This window comes from Theropithecus gelada, chromosome 10 (genome assembly GCF_003255815.1).
Source record: "Theropithecus gelada isolate Dixy chromosome 10, Tgel_1.0, whole genome shotgun sequence".
Classification (NCBI taxonomy): domain Eukaryota; kingdom Metazoa; phylum Chordata; class Mammalia; order Primates; family Cercopithecidae; genus Theropithecus; species Theropithecus gelada.
Window position 1 is genome coordinate 8,737,775 of NC_037678.1, and position 19,993 is coordinate 8,757,767.

Genomic DNA, 19,993 nt, shown 5'->3' on the forward strand with positions numbered 1-19,993 from the left:
CCTCCATGTGAGGCGAGGGAGCAGGTCAACTGCCTCTCGGAGCACTTGGATCGCAGCAGCCCCAACCCCTAGGCCTTTCTCTGCCCTGCCAGCCCCAGGATGCCCTGACTGGTGTTCTCTGAGTACAGCTGAGGCACCCAGCTGACTCCCTGAGTGCTGTTTCAAGAACGAATCCTGTCCCGTCCCTCCCTCCCTGAGGAGGCCATCAGTCTCCTTGCTGAAACAATCCCCTATCCAACTGGCTGAGAAACCAGCTCCTGGTAGACAAGGCAGTACGGTGTTTTTGGAGAGCCCACGCAGGTATGTGAGTGTATCATTTTATTTCCTTATTCTGTTTCAACAATGGAGTATATGGCTCCATATGAATAGCTTCAACTGTCATCCATTTCCTCAACAATTATGCTGTCTGTCTCCAGGTCTCATTCTCTCTCCATTTCTGGGCCTTCAAGTCCTGAAGATCAGTTTCTGATGTGGGACAGGGATACAGCCACCCCTCCCAGGCAGCTGGCAGCAAAACATGAGAGGAAAACAGCAGAGAGGTAGGGCCAACCATGGGGGCATCACACTTCCAGAGCCCAAAACAGGCAAGAATGGTCAGGCAAGAACAGAGGTGCTCCTGAGAATAGTGGGATGGATTCTAAAATTGGGTCCTGAACACCTGGGCTAGGTAGTTGCTATTCAACAGGGAACTATTCCAAGGAAGGGGCAAGGAGGAGAGCCAGGGAGGCAGCCAGAGGGGTGCGGAGGAAGCAAACTACCCTCACACACACCTCTGGACTGCAGTGTCTCTGGGTGCAACCACCCACCAGAGGGCCTCTGACCACTGCCACAGCCCCCCAAAAAGCTTGCTTTTTTTTGGTTTTTTTTTTGGAGACATAGTCTCACTCTGTTGCCCAGGTTGGAGTGTGCAGTGGCACAATCTTAGCTCTCTGCTCACTGCAACCTCCGCCTCCCGGGTTCAAGCGATTCTCCTGCGTCAGCCTCGCAAGCAGCTTGGATTACAGGCGTGCACTACCATGCCCAGCTAATTTTTGTGTTTTTAGTAGAGATGGGGTTTCACCATGTTGGCCAGGCTTGTCGCAGAACTCCTGACCTCAAGTGATCCACCCATCTTGGCCTCCCAAAGTGCTGGGATTACAGGTGTGAGCCACTGTGCCCAGCCCCCAAGCTTTCTTTTCTTTTTTTTGAGATGGAGTCTTGCTGTGTCACCCAGGCTGGTGTGCAGTGGTGCGATCTTGGCTCACTGCAGCCTCTGCCTCCCAGGTTCCAGTGATTCTCCTGCCTCAGCCTCCTGGGTAGCTGAGATTACAGGTGCACACTACCACGCCCAGCTAATTTTTGTATTTTTTAGTAGAGATGGGGTTTCACCATGTTGGCCAGGCTGGTCTGGAACTTCTGACCTCAGGTGATCCACCGACCTCGGCCTCCCAAAGTGCTAGGATTGCAGGCGTGAGCCACACGTCTGGACACCTGAAGGTAATTTTATGCAGTGTTTTAAATAATTTTGTTCATGGGCCAGGCACGGTGGCTCATGCCTGTAATCCCAGCACTTGGGAGGCCAAAGCAGGCAGATCACCTGAGCTCAGGAGTTTGAGACAAGCCTGGGCAACATGGTGAAACCCTGTATCTACAAAAAACTTCAAAAATTAGCCAGGTATGAGAGCTACTTGGAGCTACCTTCAAGTAGCTGAGACTGGTGTAGCTCACTTGCAGTCTCAGCTACTTGGAGGGTTAAGGCGGGAGGATCCCTTGGGCCCAGGAGGTGAAGGCTACAATGAGCTATGTTCACACCACTGCACTCCAGCCTGGGTGACAAAGCAAGATGCTGTCTTAAAAATAATAATAAATAAAAGAATATTAAAAATATAATTTTATTCATGAAACAAAATTTTTTGGTTTTTTTCTGGGACAGAGTCTTGTTTTGTCGCCCAGGGTGGAGTACAGTGGTGTGATTTCGGCTCACTGCCCTCCACATCCCCGACTCAAGCTATTCTTGTGCCTCAGCCTCCCGAGTAGCTAGGACTACAGGCACATGCCACCACACCCAGCTAATTTTGGTATTTTTCATAGAGATGAGATTTCACCATGTCGGCCAGGCTGGTCTCAAACTCCTGGCCTCCAGTGATCTGTCTGCCTAGGCTTCCTAAAGTGCTGGGATTACAGGCATGAGCCACCGCACTTGGCCTATTCATGAAACAAAGTTTTGACTACATTTTGACTGCAACTCATCACGTGAAGTCAGGTATGGAATTTTCCACCTGTAGCATCACATCAGCACTCAAAAAGTTTCAGATTTGGAGCACTTTGGATTTCTAATTTTTGTATTAGGGATGCTCAACCTGTACTACAACTACCTTAACACTCCTAGCTGATGTGAGGATTAAATATAATGCATGTAGCCAGGCATGGTGGCTCACGCCTGTAATCCCAGCACTTTGGGAGGCTGAGGCAGGCGGATCACAAGGTCAGGAGTTCGAGACAAGCCTGTCCAATATGGTGAAACCCTGTCTCTACTAAAAATACAAAAAAAAGAAAATAGCTGGGCCTGGTGGCAGGCGCCTGTAGTCTCAGCTACCCGAGAGGCTGAGGCAGGAGAATTGCTTGAACCCAGGAGGCGGAGGTTGCAGTGAGCCAAGATTGTGCCACTGCACTCCAGCCTGGGTGAGAGAATCTCAAAATAAAAAAATATATATTTATACATACATATATATATAATGCTTGTAATGTGCCTCGTCTTTGTAGGAACTTAATATTAACAGGACATGGCATTGCTGTTGTCAACACTGTTAATTATCCTCACTGACCCCTGCTTACTTTAGAAGACAAGACTATAGTGCACCTATGTCCTGAAGCATGATGCCACAGCTTCTTATGGCCTGGGAAAGCTTGCCCAGGCCAAGGCTCCCAGATGCAAGAAAGGATACAGCATGTCCTGCAGGGGTGGCTGGCCTGATGAGGTGCTAAGGGGAAGGCCCTCCAAAGAGGCCTGCAGGGTCTGGGCCATGCTGTGGTCAGCCAGGTGTCCCATGCTCTGGAGCTGCAGGGAGAAGAGGGCAGGGAAGACAGGCCTCCTCGGTGCCCACTCCACTTAGGCCCTAACTGCCTCCATCCTCTGTACTTCCAGCCTCCCATTCCTTGGCTGCTGTGGTCAGAGCTCCCACCCTCCAAGAGAAGATGGTCTTGAGGATCTAGCTTTACAGTGGCTGCATGGCCTCCCCTTCCCACCCACCTGCTGGAAGAAGCCATGCAGGGCCTGGAGTGTGGTGTTCGAGAGGGTAGACAGGTCAGCCAAAGCCACACCTTGCAGAACATCACCCACCTCTTCATGAGAGAGGACACTGCTACTCCGGTACCGCATAAACTGGCCAAGGAAGAGAAGCCCCAAACACCCAGTGATTTGGCATCTCCATCATAGACATCTGCTGTGCCCCAACTTTAGGGGACACTGTCCTGAGGCCCACAGAACCTGCCTGCCTTCAAGGAGCTCAGAGTTAGTGGGCAGAGGTGGGGCTATGTCATGGGGAAGTGGGGTAAGTAAGGCAAACTGTGAGATCCTGAGAGAGTTGGCCCTCCTGGCCCCTTTGGCCTTGGCTCCCTCCTCTCCAACATTGCACTGAACACTCAGGGCCAAAATGAACTACGTGTGGCTCCCCTGACATACCACCATGTGCTCTTGTACCTGTTGTTCTTACTTCACTACCTGGAACACCTTTCCTCCTCTCTGCCTATTAATCTCTCAAGCCACAGCTAAAATGTTTCCTTCACTGCTGAGAAGCAATTACTCTTTCCTCTTTGTTCCTACACCAACCACTGATGTACTTGTTGATCCACTTCGCTGTCATTCTTAGGCTCGCTGCTTTGTTATTTATTCAAGGGGCACTTACTGTGTGCCTCACAGTTAGCATCTCCTCTACTCTACCACTTGTAGTGTCATATTTACATTACTAGTTTACTTGTCTATCCTCCTCTTTAGACTGAGGGACCCTAAAGGCAGAGTATCTGGTTCATTGACGTCCTTAGTATCTAGCAGACCTGGCATGTGGTAGACAGGCCCTGGTCAACATGCCATGAGAGAAGTAGGGGAAAGGGTGTCAGGGTCCCCTGGCATGAGGAGATATGGGCATTCAGAGGAATTCTTTCAGCAGGCCTCTTGTAGGGTGAAGGCCCGCCCAGCCCTTCCACCTTCTTTGAGGATTAGGGTTTCCTAAAGTAAGGAGACCCTGGCTTCTTCAGCACCACCCAGCTCATGACACTCCTCAGACCACAAGATATCCTTTCTGCACTTACCAGGGTCATGAGCCTCAAAATCTCAGGTCTGAGGAAGGAATTCTCTCCAGCATCCAACAGTGTAAACAGCAAAAACCGATTCCAAGGCTGGGAGGCCACGTGAAGAGCTTCAAGAAACACTGGGTTGTTAATGCTTCCAAGGCCTTGCCTTGGGACACTGCTCAAGAGGACTTTCTCCTATTGGCTTAAAAAGGGGCTACCCAGTTAGAGGCAGGGCACTGGAGAAGCTGACCCAAGGAGGGTTCTTTCTTTGCTGTGCTTCTAATCCACCTATGTTGGCTGGCTCAGTGAAACTATATACGCCATGATTGTGGAAGGCAGGTAGTAAGAAGGGCTCTGCCACTTAAGAGCATTGTGACCTTGGTTGGGCACATCATTTGACCTCTCTGTACCTTATTGATCTCATCTGTATAATGGGCATGACTGCCCTTGCAGTGCTGCTAAAAGAATTAAACAAAACAGGCCGGGCGCAGTGGCTCACGCCTGTAATCCCAGCACTTTGGGAGGCTGAGGCGGGCGGAACACTAGGTCAGGAGATCGACACCATCCTGGCTAACACGGTGAAACCCCGTCTCTACTAAACATACAAAACAAAAATTAGCCGAGCGTGGTGGTGGGTGCCTGTAGTCCCAGCTCATCAGGAGGCTGAGGCAAAAGAATGGCATGAACACAGGAGGCGGAGCTTGCAGTGAGCCGAGATCGTGCCACTGGACTCCAGCCTGGGCTACAGAGCGAGACTCCGTCTCAAAAAAAAAAAAAAAAAAGAATTAAACAAAACAAGTGTGAGTCACACAAGGGGACGGGAGGCTGGAACAGAAGGATGGAAGGGTATGGCTCCCTCTAATCTCTCTCATGGAAACATCAGAGAATGTGGAGAGTTTCTACCTATGTCTGGGCTCCGGGCATCCAGGTAGTCAAGCAAGGCTTCTAGGCAGCCAACACAGGCCTGGGACAATAGAGGGTCCTTCTGCAGAAAATAAATAAATAAATAAATAAATAAATAAATAAAATTCAGGTCATGTTTTGCTACTAGTGGCTTTTGGTGCCAACCAAGAAAAAACATTTGGTTTTCAGAGTTATTTGGATTTCAGAATTTCAGATTTGGGATTATAGCCCTGTAGATAATCAAGAAATGTTTGTTGGCTTAATCTCTCACCCTCATAACAGAGCACAGTGCTTATACTGTGTGATTTACCTACATTCAAGACAGTGCTTTGGGTGAGGCACAGTGGCTCACGCCTGTAATCCCAGCACTTTGGGAGCCCAAGGTGCCCGGATCACCTGAGGTTGGGAGTTTGAGACCAGCCTGGTCAACATGGTGAAACCCCATCTCTACTAAAAATACAAAAATTAGCCGGGTGTGGTGGTGCACACTTGTAGTCCCAGCTACTGAGGAGGCTGAGGCAGGAGAATTGCTTGAATCCAGGAGGCGGAGGCTGCAGTGAGCTGAGATTGCACCACTTGCACTCCAGCCTAAGCAACAGAGCTAAACTCCATTGTGGTGGCTCACGCCTGTAATCTCAGCACTTTGGGAGGCTGAGGTGGGTGGATCACGAGGTCAGGAGTTCAAGAGCAGCCTGGCCAAGATGGTGAAACCCTGTCTCTACTAAAAATACAATAAAATAGCCGGGCGTGGTGGTGGGGGCCTGTAATCCCAGCTACTTGGGAGGCTGAGGCAGAGAATTGCTTGAACCCAGGAGCAGAATGAGCCACAATCACTCCACTGCACTCCAGTCTGGGTGACAGAGCGAGACTCCATCTTAAAAAAAAAAAAAAAAAAGAGTGCTTTGTTTCAGAAAAGAAGATGGACCCTGGGCCACACTAAAATATTCATAGATTACAGACCCTGGAAGACCTCACAGTGTACTTAAGCCAGTGGGTTTCAACCTTTTTTTTTTTTTTTAAAGCAACAGGACCTTTCATCAAAATTGTATGCTTTAATAAGCACATGAAAATATTTATCATTAGTTATTAGGGAAATGCAAATTAAAACTACTAAGAGGTACCCCTGTACATCTACCAATAGCTAAAGTTAAAAGACTGACAACACCAAGTGTTGAGGAGAATGTGGAGCAGCTGGCACTCATACATTGCTGGTGGGAAGGTAAAATGGTGCAGCCACTTTGGGAAACAATTTGATGGCTTATTATAAAGTTAAACATATACTTATCATCCCCATAACCACCCTTATCACTCCAGTGCCCTATAGCCCTTCTTCAGAGCCCTCTGCTGCCACTGACCTGCCCCTTTACCTCATGTGACCCAGCATGGTGGACCCTGGACACTCTCTCTATTCTTATTTCAACTAACACTTTCCTCCACCGTGATCCATTCCTGGGGGAATAGAAGCTGTTCTCATGTCAAAACACCCCTTTTATTTTGCAGATGGAGAACATGAAGATTAGTAAGAAGTGACTTGCTAAACATCTTCAGAGTCAGAGGCTGGGCAGGGGCTTTGGCACAGATCCCTGTGACTCTAGATACTGTATCTTCCACTGCACTGCACTGGGCCTCCCAACTGCTGAAGATTCTGCATAGCTGATCAGCACTCAGTTTGTAGTGCTGGTGCCACCAGACTGCTTTGGCTCAGAGGTGTCAAGGAGGACCAGCACCCAGAGCTCTAGCTTAGGCTTCACTGTCATTTTTCTCCCTTGACACCAGTTTTTAAAAGTACAATTTTACTGAGATATAATTCACAAACCATGATACTCATCCTTTAAAGGATATAATTCAGTAGATTTTTTTATTATATCCACAGAGTTGCACGGCAATATAATTCCAGAATATTTTCATCACCCCTAAAAAGAAACCCCATACTCAGCAATCACTCTTCGTTCCCCCATCCCTCCACTCAGCCCTAGGCAACTAGTAATCTACTTTCTGTCTCCATGGATTTGCCTTTCCCAGACATTTCTCTTAAGCAGAGTCATAATATGTGCTCTTTTGTATCTGACTTCTTTCACTTAATGTTCTGAAGGTTCATCCATGTTGTAGCATGTGCCAGTGCTTCATTCCTTTGTATGGTCAAATAGTATTTCATTGTATGGATATACAATTTGTCCGTTCATCAGTTGATGGACATTGGGGTTGTTTCCACTTTTTCATTATTATGAATAGTGCTGCTATGAACATTCAGATATAAGGTTTTGTGTGGACATTCTCTACCTTCCTGCCAACACTTGCTATTATCTGTGTTCTTATTTTAGCCACCCTCATGGCTATGAGTGGCCTAGCTGTCATCTGCATGTATAGCCTCTTGTTCTTACCTCCAGGCACTCTCCTTGCCCCCATCTTCCCTACTGTGGCTAAGAGGGAACTAACTTTTTTTCTTTTGAGATAGGTCTCACTCTGTCACCCAGGCTGGAACTCAGTGGCATGATCACAGCTCACTTCGGTCTCAACCTCCTGGGCTTAGGTGATCCTCCCATAGCCTCCTGAGTAGACGGGACTACAGGCATGTGCCACCATGCCCAGCTAATTTTTTGTATTTTTTTTTTTTTTTTTTTGTGACGGAGTCTCGCTCTGTCGCCCAGGCTGGAGTGCAGTGGCCGGATCTCAGCTCACTACAAGCTCCGCCTCCCGGGTTCACGCCATTCTCCTGCCTCAGCCTCCCGAGTAGCTGGGACTACAGGCGCCTGCCACCTCGCCCGGCTAGTTTTTTGTATTTTTTAGTAGAGACAGGGTTTCACCGTGTTAGCCAGGATGGTCTCGATCTCCTGACCTCGTGATCCACCCGTCTCGGCCTCCCAAAGTGCTGGGATTACAGGCTTGAGCCACCGCGCCCGGCCTTGTATTTTTTATAGGGATAGGGTTGTGCCGTGTTGCCCAGGCTGGTCTGGAACTCCTAGACTCAAGCAATCCACCCACCTTGGCCTCCCTGAGTGCTAGGATTATAAGCATGAGCCATAGTACCCAGCCTGAGAGAGAACTTTCAAACACACAATCTGACAGACGTCCTTCCACAGTTAGCACAGTGATTTTTAGCCTAGCGTGTGAGGCACGGCTCAGTTTGGCTCTGCCCAGCTTTTTCTCTCATTTTCTACCTCATCACACCCCACACCCCAGCATGCACTTTCAGACTATGTGATTTTGTACATGCTGTTGTCCTGCTGGAATGCCCTTCCCTCTATACCTCTGCCTAGATACCTTTCAAGGCTGAGTTCAGATGTCACCTTCTCTGTGAAGCCTCCCCTGACTTCCCACACAGGGGACATTTTTGCCTAAAAGAAGTTTTCAGACTGGGCGTGGTGGCTCGCCTGTAATCCCAGCACTTTCAGAGGCTGAGTTGGGCAGATCACAAGGTCAGGAGTTCGAGACCAACCTGGCCAATATGGTGAAACCCTGTCTCTACTAAAAATACAAAAATTAGCCGGGTGTGGTGGTGGGTGCCTGTAGTCCCAGGTGCTCAGGAAGCTGAGGCAGGAGAATCACTTGAACCCGGGAGGCAGAGGCTGCAGTGAGCCGAGATCGTGCCATTGCACTCTAGCCTGGGCGACAGAGTGAGACTCTGTCTCAGAAAAAAAAGAAAAAAAGTTTTGTGGAAGAACACAATGTAAACCACTGATCATATAATAAAATATGATTAATGTGATACTCAATACACAGCAGAATGAACCATTCTGGGGGCTAAAGGGAGAGGGATTTCCTCTATTGCTAGGTTACTGGAATAAATATTTGCTGAATATATGAATCACTGAACAAATGAATGAACAAATGAATAAAAAGCTAGTTTTAAGACCGGGCGCAGTAGCTCACACCTGTAATCCCAGAACTTTGGGATGCCGAGGCAGGCGGATCACTTGAGGCCAGGAGTTTTGAGACCAGCCTGGCCAACATGGCGAAACCCTGTCTCTACTAAAAATACAAAAAATTAGCTGGGTGTGGTGGCAGGCGCCTGTAATCCCAGGTACTCGGGAGGCTGAGGCATGAGAATCTCTTGAAACTGGGAGGCAGAGGTTGCAGTGAGCCCAGTGAGCCGAGATCACACCACTGTACTCCAGCCTGGGCAACAGAACGACAATCTGTCTCAAAAAAAAAAAAAAAAAAGCTAGCTTTAAACAAAAAACTGGTTGAAATGAAGGAGGCTTAGCTACAGCCATGAGGTCCTGGGCAGTGACAGAGGGGGCACTGTGGCTGAACACAGAAGGCCAGGAAATTTCTCGGGAGTGTGGCAGTGAGAGAAAAGAGGAAAAGGCTAGTTGGTCCTGTTCACTAGGCAATTATAGGACAGTGACTGTGAGGCTAAGACAGGCTCTTCAGCAATACCCTCCTATATGCAGGGTAGGCCCAGCAACTTCTACAGGGGGAGTCATGAGCTTCTCAGGTTGGGTTCTCCTTCCCAGGGACTGTCTGTTGAGAACAGACAGTCAAAAACTACCAGAGAGACAAATACAGGATTCCACTTACATGAGGTCCCTAGAGTAGTCAAATTCATAGAGAGAGCAAGTAAAATGCCAGGGGCTGGGGGAGGGCACTGGGGAATTGTTTAATGGGTACAGAGTTTCAGTTTGGGAAGATTAAAACATCTAGAGATGGATGATGGTGAAAGTTGCACAACAATGTGAATGTACTTAATGCCACTGACCTGTATACTTAAAATGATTAAAATATTAATTTTTATGTTATATATAGTTTACTATAATTAAAACAAGGCCAGGTGCAGTGACTCACACCTGTAATCCTAGCACTTTGGGAGGTCAAGGCCAGAGGATTGCTTGAGCCCAGGAGGTAAAGACCACCCTGGGCAACATAGTGAGATACCATCTCTACAAAAGTATTTTATTTTATTTTTTATTTATTTATTTTTTTGAGATTGAGTCTTGCTCTGTCACCCAGGCTGGAGTGCACTGGCATGATCTTGGCTCACTGCAACCTCCACCTCCTGGGTTCAAGTGATTCTCCTGCCTTGCCCTCCTTAGTAGCTGGGATTACAGGTGCGTGCCACCACGTCCGGCTAATTTTTTTGTATTTTTAGTAGAGATGGGGTTTCACCATGTTGGCCAGGCTGGCCTCAAATTCCTGACCTCAAGTGATCCGCCCGCCTTGGCCTCCCAAAGTGCTGATATTACAGGCATGAGCCACCTCGCCTGGCCTCACTACCAATACAAAAGTATTTTAAAATTAGCTGGGCATGGTGGTGTACACCCATAATCCCAACTATTCAGGAGGTTGAGATGGGAGGATCACTTAGGCCCAGCAGGTTAAGGTGGCAGTGAGCCATGATCATGCCACTGCACTCTTAACTGTTTATAAAAATAAACAGTTGCCAGAGGCAGAGTTGAGTGTCACAGGCCAGGGAGACATCTAGACTCTTGGGCATGAGGGGCGGATGGTGAAATTGCTATACAATACTTCACTGGCGGCTGGGCACGTTGGCTCACACCTGTAATCCCAGCATTTTAGGAGGCCAAGGTGGGCGGATCACCTGAGGTCGGGAGTTTGAGACCAGCCTGGCCAACATGGTGAAACCTTGTCTCTACTAAAAATACAAAAATTAGCCAGGAGTGGTGGCAAACACCTGTAATCCCAGCTACTCAGGAAGCTGAGGCAGGAGAATTGCTTAAACCCAGGAGGCGGAGGTTGCAGTGAGCTGGGATCCCACCACTTCACTGCAGCCTGGGTGACAGAGCAAGACTTTGTCTCCAAAAAAAAACACAAACCTCACTGGCACCCCACCCTAGTGTTTAGGCTATTGGTTTGAAGAAGGCTTTTTCATCACTCAAGGCCCAGTTCAAATGCTACCTCTCCTGTGCAGCCTTCCAATACAGGTTGAGGCTGGGCACACCTGTAATCCCAGCACTCTGGGATGCCGAGGCAGATGGATCACTTGAGGTCACGAGTTCGAGACCAGCCTGGCCAACATGGTGAAACCCCATGTCTACTAAAAATACAAAATTAGTCAAGCATTGTGGTAAGTACCAGTAGTCCCAGGTACTTGGGAGGCTGAGGCAGGAGAATCACTTGAACTCAGGAGGCAGAGGTTGCAGTGAGCTGGGATCGCACCACTGCACTCCAGCCTGGGCGACAGAGCAAGACTCCATCTCAAAAACAAACAAAAAAACAAATACTGGTTGGGTATCTGTAATTAAAAATATGAAATCTGAAATACTACAAAATCCAAAACTTTTAAGCACAAACATGATGCTCAAAGCAGATGCTCATTGGGCATTTCGGATTTTGGACCTTCGTATTAGGAATGCTCAACTGCTAATGGGTCATTTTGGCATTAGATGTAGTTATTTGTGTTTCCTATAATCTGTGAGTGCCTAAATGGCTGAGATCATGTCATGTTAATTTCTGTGTTTTCATCCATTCAACAAACATTCCCAGATGCCAATTTTGTGCCAAGTTCTGTGCTGGATATTAGGAAATCATTCCCCCCGCCCCACCTCCTGTTCTGAATGTTAAACAGGAATGTCAGCCCTTTTAGAAACATTAGGGAGAAAGCATTTCCCTAACTGGCCCTCCTCACCCAAGGAAGGTTTTATCTAACAGGCAAGACACTAGCTTAAGATCTACTGTGCCATCAGGGCAGGATTAAGGTATTAAAGGTTATGCTCCCATGAATTTAAACTCTTAAGATCCTGGCCAGCTGGCTAAGTGTCCATAATGTAAACGCAGTTTTTCCCACCTGTGGACCCTGGTCTGGCAAGAAGGAGGGTGGTTTAAAAAGCTCATTTTGGACAGATATGATTAAGCAAGTATAATAAAATGTTATTAGCAGAATCTAGGTGATGGGTGTATGAGTGTTCACTGTAAAATTCTCTCATTGCTGTATGTTTGAAAAACTGCAGAAAAAAAAAAAAAAAAGCCCATTCTGTTTGAGTCCCAGCCAATACTCTACTATGATGTTTACCAGCAATAAAGCTGATATTTTGGTTCTCATCTGATTCCTGAATTCTAAATTAGCTTTAAACCCACAAGGGGAAGAACACACAAAGATTAACCAGACTCAGACTCTGCCCTTGAGTATATCACAACCTGGTACGGGGAGGAGTGATATGAAAATGGAAACTTGAAACAGAGAGCTAAGTGCTGTAATAGGATAGATGTTTGATCCCTAAAGAGCACAGAGCCTTGTGCATGGATGTGCCACAGGACAAGACTCAGCAACCACTGACTTAGCATAGGGCCCACTCCTGGGACATCTTCCTGGAGCCACCAGTACCCTTCACAGGCCATGACATTGGGTCAGGGCTCGGGATATGACTACATAAACACTAATCTACAAGTGTCCCCTAAGCCATAAAACAAAAACCCCTTGGAGGTGCACATGCTTTTGCTTGCCCTGGATCCCCTCCTTCTGGCAGCAGTTTTCCTGTGGGGAGCCATCCCTCTCTTGGGTTCAGTCCACCTGGGCTATGGAGAGCTGACCACATGCCCTGGCCTCCAGGAGAGGGCACTGACCCAAGCCAGGCCAATCAGGGCATCCCATGCCCCTACCATGGTGACTGGCATATTACCCAAGCCAGCCTAATGAGACTCAATTCTGGGAACTATGAGGAAAGAGAAATCTTTTTTCCCTGGAGGATATAAGCTAGGAGTTACTGCTGGTCATCCTACTATGTCATAAAAATAAAGCTGACAGTGAGGAATGCAAAGCCAACAGATGGAAAGAGTCTGATGACCTTGTCTGAGCTTCTGGGATCCAGCTGTGCCTGAAGCCAGTATTAATCCCAGGACCTCTCAGTTATAAGTCAAATTGAGTTTTGTTTCTGTCACTGTAGCTTTAAAAGTCTCACCCAGACAGGGCGTGGTGGCTTATGCCTGTAATCCTAGCAACTTTGCAGGCCGAGTTAAGAGGATCGCTTGAGGCCAGGAGTTCGAGACCAGTCTGGCAATATAGCAAGACCCCATCTGTATTTAAAAAATAAAAATAGGCCGGGTGGGCCAGGCACGGTGGCTCACGCCTGTAATCCCAGCACTTTGGGAGGCCGAGGTGGGCAGATGATGAGGTCAGGAGATCGAGACCATCCTGGCTAACATGGTGAAACCCTGTCTCCACTAAAAATACAAAAACATTAGCTGGGCGTGGTGGCGGGTACCTGTAGTCCCAGCTACTCTGGAGGCTGAGGCAGGAGAATGGCCTGAACCCGGGAGGTGGAGCTTGCAGTGAGCCAAGATTGCGCCACTGCACTCCAGCCTGGGCGACAGAGCAAGACTCTATCTCAAAAAAAAAAAAAAAAAAAAATAGGCCGGGTGTGGTGGCTCATTCCTGTAATCCCAGCACTTTGGGAGGCTGAGGTGAGTGGATCACCTGAGGTCAGGAGTTCGAGACCAGCCTGACCAATATGAGGAAACCCCATCTCTACTAAAAATACAAAAATTAGCTGGGTGTGGTGGCATGCATCTGTAATCCCAGCTACTCGGGAGGCTGAGACAGAAGAATCACTTGAACTTGGGAGGCAGAGGTTGCAGTGAGCCGAGATCGCACCATTCCACTCCAGCCTGGGCAACAAGAGTGAAACTCTGTCTCAAAAATAAATAGGCTGGGTGCAGTCGCTCACGCCTGTAATCCCAGCACTTTGGGAGGCTGAGGCAGGCAGATGACGAGGTCAGGAGATCGAGACCATCCTGGCTAACACAGTGAAACCCTGTCTCTACTAAAAATACAAAAAATTAGCCGGGCACGGTGGCGGGTGCCTGTAGTCCCAGCTACTTGGGAGGCTGAGGCAGGAGAATGGCGTGAACCCGGGAGGCAGAGCTTGTAGTGAGCCGAGATCACGCCACTGCACACTAGCGTGGGCGACAGAGCTAGACTCTGTCTAAAAAATAATAAATTAATTAATTAATTAAATTAAATAAAAATAATTTTTTTAAAAAAGTCTTACTCAATCCACCCTCCAAGCCCTGGTAGGAATATCAGGCTCTTGGGAGAAGCAAGCCCCACTCAGCAAGAGCCTTACCTGCACCAGGAGGTTCTGCAGCCCAATGACCAGGGACCGGACTTGCGATGTTCGCAGTGGAGCTAGGACAGTGTCCTCGGCGGCTGGCAGTGGCTGGGCCCTTGAAGGCACCAGGGCTACCAGGGCAGAGGAAAAGCTTTGTCGCAGGGCTGTCCGCAGGAAGCATAAGATGGCAGCTGGAAGCAAGAGATTCCTTAGACCCAGTTCCTGTCTCCTTCCCACCTCCCACCCAGCTGTGTCACAGGATGGGAGACAATGAAGATGAGACAATTATGGAGTGACCATAGGCTGGTCAGGGTGCTGGTCCTATCTGAAAACCGAGGAGAAAAGCTTTTCTTCTGCTAGAGACTTGTGGACCAATACCTGAGAGCAGTGCAGTCTTTTTTTTTGGAAAGCTGAGAGCCTTCAGTACTTGGTCCATTTCCACAGAGAGTGTCTGGTGAACCTGGCAGGGCACAGGGTAAAGGGCTAACCCCCATGTTCTGGAAGCCTGGGCAGAAAATAACCTGCCTGAAAATCTCTTCTGTCACCTCCCCCCACATATCCACTGCATCGAAAGGGGACAGAGGAGACCACACAGAGTCCTCTAAGCTGCACCAGCCCTAGCTTCAGGAGCATTAGGAGGAGAATCAAGTCTGTACCTGGACAACCCTTTTTCTTCGAAATCTCTGCCATCCTCATTGGCCTCCTCCACCAGACAGCCTTCCCTGGCCTCATCTGTGGTTCAGTCTCTGGCTCTGTTCACTATACACCTAACTCTAAAAAAATCTGGAGTCAGGCCAAATCAAAATCCTGGCTCTCACATCAGGTACAGTGGCTTACACCTGTAATCCCAGCACTTTGGGTGGTTGAGGTGAGAGGACTGCTTGAGCCCAGGAGTTAAAGACCAGCCTGGACAACATGGCAAAACCCCATCTCTACAAGAAAATGCAAAAACATTAGCTGGGCATGGTAGCATGTGCCTGTAGTCCTTGCTATTCAGGAGGCTGAGGTGAGAGAATCACTTGAGCCAGGAGGCCAGGGCTGCAGTGAGCTGGGATACTGCAACTGCACTCCAGCCTGGGCGAAGATTCCATTTCTTTAAAAAAAAAAATAATAATAATAATCCTGGCTTTGCTACCTATCAGTTGTATGGCCTTAGGCAAGTTATTGCACCTCTCTTAGCATGCCTTACTTTCTTCATCTATGAAATTAAGACAGGCCAGGCACAGTGGCCTGTAATCCCAGCACTTCTGGATACCAAAGTGGGCAGATCACCTGAGGTCAGGAGTTCAAGACCAGCCTGACCAACTTGGAGAAACCCCACCTCTACTAAAAATACAAAATTAGCTGGGTGTGGTGGCGGATGCCTGTAATCCCAGCTACTCGGGAGGCTAAGGCAGGAGAATCGCTTGAACCCAGGAGGCGGAGGTTGTGGTGAGCCGAGATTGCACCACTGCACTCCAGCCTGAGCAACAAGAGCAAAACTTTGTCTCAAAAAATAAAATAACAGGGAACTCTGTGTGTGTGTGTGTGTGTGTGTGTGTGTCAGGAGGTTGGGGGGGAGCGTTATATGGGAACTCTCTGTACTACCTGCACCATTTTTCTACAAATCTAAAACTGTCCTAAAAATGAAGTCTATTAATAATAAACAAAACAGAAAAAAAAAAAGGTATGGCAATGTGAAGGAGCATAGCTGACTGGGAGAAGCACAAATGCCTGACCAGAGGACAGGGAAGGTGGGTGGAAATGGCAGAAAGTAAGGCTGCAGAGGGTTAGGCCTAGAGGAGGACAAAAAGGCAGCAGCTTGGGCAGAAGGGATGTGAGGACAGACTGTGGCTGCAATGATAGGACATGCAGAGGAGGGAAGAGACGGGTGGCCAGGAGATTGTAACTAGGTCACATTAGTGGGGAGCACAAATGATCAGGCCTGAGTTAGGGCACTGGAGGTAGCTGGGAGCAGGTAATTGCCTAGGTGTGAGCTGAGGGTCAGGGCAGAGCTAAGGACAAAATGCAAGTTTTCTCCTAGGCAGGTGACTGCAGACAGCTGGATGAGCCCAGCAGCCTCACACAGAAAATTAGGAAAGGTTTCTGTCCTAAACCAACCACAGGTAGCAACTTGCAGGATTTGCCAGAGCATAGATTTGCCACAGCTTGTTGCCCCTCTAGAGGCCAAAGTTTAAAACTGATGTCACTTCTGTGTGCCCATCACTAGATTGGCACAGTATTGGGCACAGTGTGAGGATACCACAGAGGCTAGCAGATGGTTTCCATGAGAAGCAGCCCACAGAGGAGCTCATGCAGGGCACTGTGATGACAAGGCCCTACAAGAGGGAGGGGCTGAGGGGAAAGAGGTGCTCTGTGGATATGTCCACTGCTCTTCTCTTCCCTGCAGCACTTTCTGGAACAGTAATAACGACAGTTAACCATGTGGGGCATTCCACAGCTTGCCATGCTATACTTCAAGGTTGCAGGCTGGCTTCTGCCTCCCCGTCTGGTCTGTTCTGCTCCATTCATTCCCCACATTCTCGTCACACAGAGCACCTCACCACTCCCCAAACATACAGAGCATGTCCTGAATTTGTGCAGCTTCATGCCTTTGCTCATATTGTTCTCTCTACCTAGAATGCCTTTCCCCACTATCTTTGCTGAGTACAATCTTATCTTTCAAGGCTTTGCTTAAAGACTACAAGTTCCCTAAGGGTAGGACACATGTTATATTCATTTTTTATTCCTCTGTGCCAAGAATAGAGCCTGGAGCATAGGTAAACCTTATGTGTTAAGTGGATTACAACCCTGAGATGTTTTCCCCATTTTGTAGGTAAGGAAACTGAGCTCAGAAAGGGTAAATACCTTGCCAAGGTCACACAGCTAATAAGCCCTAGAGCTGGGACCAGAACTCAGGATCTTCAACACTCCTTTGAGTGCCACCCCATGCCTCAAAGCCACAGGAGTTAGAGACTAACCTGCAAACTGTCCTTGTGCTGCTGGGCAGAGAAGGAGGCAGTGAGCAGCCAGGCAGAGCAGAGGAGCCCAGTCCTGGGAGAATCTGCCTTCGCCAAGGTGAGGGCCAGCATCTTCTCCAGAAGCTCCATCAGGCCTGTGCTGCTCAGGAGCACTGCAGCAGCTGCAGGGGGTGGGCAGGGCAGGGCCCACAGGAGTTACAGAGGAGTTTCAGCTAAGTGCCACCATGGTGCTTAGCACCTGATGGGGGCTTCACAAACAGAGAATCATCCTCAGGCTCTAAGGATCCCAGCTTCGTAACAGAAGCTCAGGTTATTAGAGCCAGAAAGGACCTTATGACTACCAGCCACACACACAGAACCCTATTCATTTTTTTAAGATGAAAAAGTTGAGGTAGAGAGGACCACAGACTGCCCAGCACTCTTCACTGTCCCAGCCCAGGCCCCTGCACCTCTTTTCTGACTGCTGGGTGTGGTCTGATGAAGGCTCCAATACAGGAAGTTGAAGGAGGGCTGCAGGATGTCCACGTCAGTGGGGCTGCACTTCCCACACAGCTTGCTTACTGCAAGAGATGAGAGTCCCCAGGCGGCCTGTCGCACAACACTCACACTTGTCACAGGTGGTAGCCTGTGACCGGTTATTTCAGACGTCAGTCTTGGGGAGCAAGCACAAACTAAGTATCCCTGATATTACAACCAATGGAAAGAAACACAGTGACAAACCTCAAGGCACGTTCACACCTTCCATCTAGACAAACATCAGGCAAGCATCCTACAGCTGCACATTAGCCAGAAAGACTTCAGGAATTCAAAAGGATCCTTTGAACATCGTCACCACCTTCCCAAGGGAACTTTAACCGTCGAATGAAGTGCAGTTCCCTGCACTTGCCACATCCCCTCTCTCACATCACTTCATTTGGCTAACTCCTCTAGTCCTTGTCAGCAATCAAGATTCAGCTCAGGCCTGCGCAGTGGCTTACGCCTGTAATCCCAACACTTTGGGTGGCGGAGGCAGGTGGATTGCTTGAGCCCAGGAGTTCGAGACCAACCTGGGCAACGTGGTGAGACCTCGTCTCTCCACAAAAAATACAAAAAATTAGCTGGGCATCGTGGCACACACTGGTAGTCCCAGCTGCTCAGGAGGCTGAGGTGGAAGGATCACCTGAGCCCGAGAAGTTGAGGCTGCAGTGAGCAATTATCATGCTATTACACTTCAACCTGGGTGACAGAGTGAGACCCTGTCCAAAAAAAAAAAAAAAAAAAAGATTCAGCTCAAAGTTAGTCTCCCCCTTGAAGCCTTCCTTAACCTCTCAAGGCAAGATTAGATGCTGCTTCTGCATTCTCCCAGGACTCATCAGTGCAACATTACACTGTAGACATCTATAGAACATATCCCTTTACTGTTGGGAACTCCTACTTCCCATCTCCCTATCCCCATCCTAATATGAAACCTACCTACATCTCCATTCACTTTTTGGCAGCCACATCACACCCTGACTTCTGTGGTCACCCAGACAAGCAGGTCTTGGCTCCCTCCCACAACAGTATCTCCACCCCGAATCACAGTCCTTTACTCTCTGCTCTCATATAGAAGTGCTCAAGGATTATACGTAAATGTTCTAATACATTACATTATATGGGTTTCAGCCTGTTACTCCCTGTCAGAGGCTCTTTTGAAGGCTGAGTTTGTCACACACAAATCTCCCTCCTAGCTTAGTGTCAGCCGTGATCTCACAGACAGGTTGGTGATGACTGGCACCAGGCTGAGGCCATCTGCAATGTGTCCCCAGTAGCCTTTTTTTGAATCTGACACTGATCTTCTCATGAGATGGACTGAGCTCCGGGCAGGGAAGGTGCCCCATCTTCACCTGTGGCTAGAGGACCTGGGAGGGGTCCACAGACACTGAAGACACATCATTTTTCCTATTCATTTCAATCTTCCCTCAGCAAATCTTCCTGCAGGTGCTGCCTATGAAGTGATGACAGCATCACGAGTTGAGAAACCAAGGAGGTTTGGGGTGTAAGAAAGAAGCCTGGAGAACTGTGAACTGGATCATCAGATCTGAGTCAATTGTAGGATGAGGTGGAGAGTTGACTTTGTGCCAGGAAAAAAAGGAATCTGCATGGATAGCATCTGTTGAAGGCCTACTGTGTGTCAAGCACTGTGTGACATTCTCTAACTAACTAGGTAAGTATTCCTTATCTTAACCCTAGGTTAGGAAAGTACTACTACTTTACCTATGAGGAACCTAAGGCTCACAGAGACTAGATGATTGCTGGTGACTAAGCTGAGGTTCAAACCCAGGCCTTCCTGACTCTAGAGCTTGTGCCTGTCACACACTGATCTGTTTGTTTTAGAGACGAGGTCTCACTCCATTGCCCAGGCTGGGTGCAGTGGTGAGATCATAGCTCACTGTAGCCTTGACATCCTGGGCTCAAGCAATCCTCCCGCCTCAGCCTTTCCAAGTAGCTCGGACTATATATAGGTCTGCATCATCACGCACAGCTAATTTTTGGTATTTTTTTGTAGAGACAGGGTTTCACCATGTTACCAAGGCTGGTCTTGAACTCCTGAGCTCAACCGACACGCTGCCTCAGCCTCCCAAAGTGCTAGGATTATAGGCGTGAGCCACCAGGACTGGCTGTTTGTAGAGGCAGGATCTTGCTATGTTGCCCAGGCTGGTCTTGAACTCCTGGCTTCAAATAATCCTCTTGCCTCAAACACCCAAAGTGCTGGGATTACAGGCATGAGCACCGCCCCCCCCAACCGGCCTCATAATGCTGATTTTTTGCAGAGGTGGGGTGTCTCCCAAACATTCCCAGAGAACAAGCAGAGAAAGCCCTGAGAGGTCCTTTAGC

At 48.5% G+C, this 19,993-nt stretch overlaps 1 protein-coding gene across 1 annotated transcript in view; it reads right to left on the minus strand.

The window, feature by feature from the left end:
- Positions 1-303: 303 nt before the first annotated feature.
- The window catches only part of MEI1 (meiotic double-stranded break formation protein 1), a 93,391-nt gene continuing 73,701 nt past the window's right edge, over positions 304-19,993 (minus strand). The window contains exons 23-31 of the mRNA XM_025399227.1: positions 17,587-17,697; positions 17,138-17,298; positions 14,556-14,637; positions 14,193-14,368; positions 5,173-5,254; positions 4,288-4,394; positions 3,230-3,361; positions 2,925-3,037; positions 304-504 (exon numbers count right to left, since the gene is read on the minus strand). Coding sequence (XP_025255012.1) covers positions 459-504; positions 2,925-3,037; positions 3,230-3,361; positions 4,288-4,394; positions 5,173-5,254; positions 14,193-14,368; positions 14,556-14,637; positions 17,138-17,298; positions 17,587-17,697 — 1,010 coding nt within the window. The 3' untranslated portion in view covers positions 304-458. The remainder of the gene's footprint in view (positions 505-2,924; positions 3,038-3,229; positions 3,362-4,287; positions 4,395-5,172; positions 5,255-14,192; positions 14,369-14,555; positions 14,638-17,137; positions 17,299-17,586; positions 17,698-19,993) is intronic.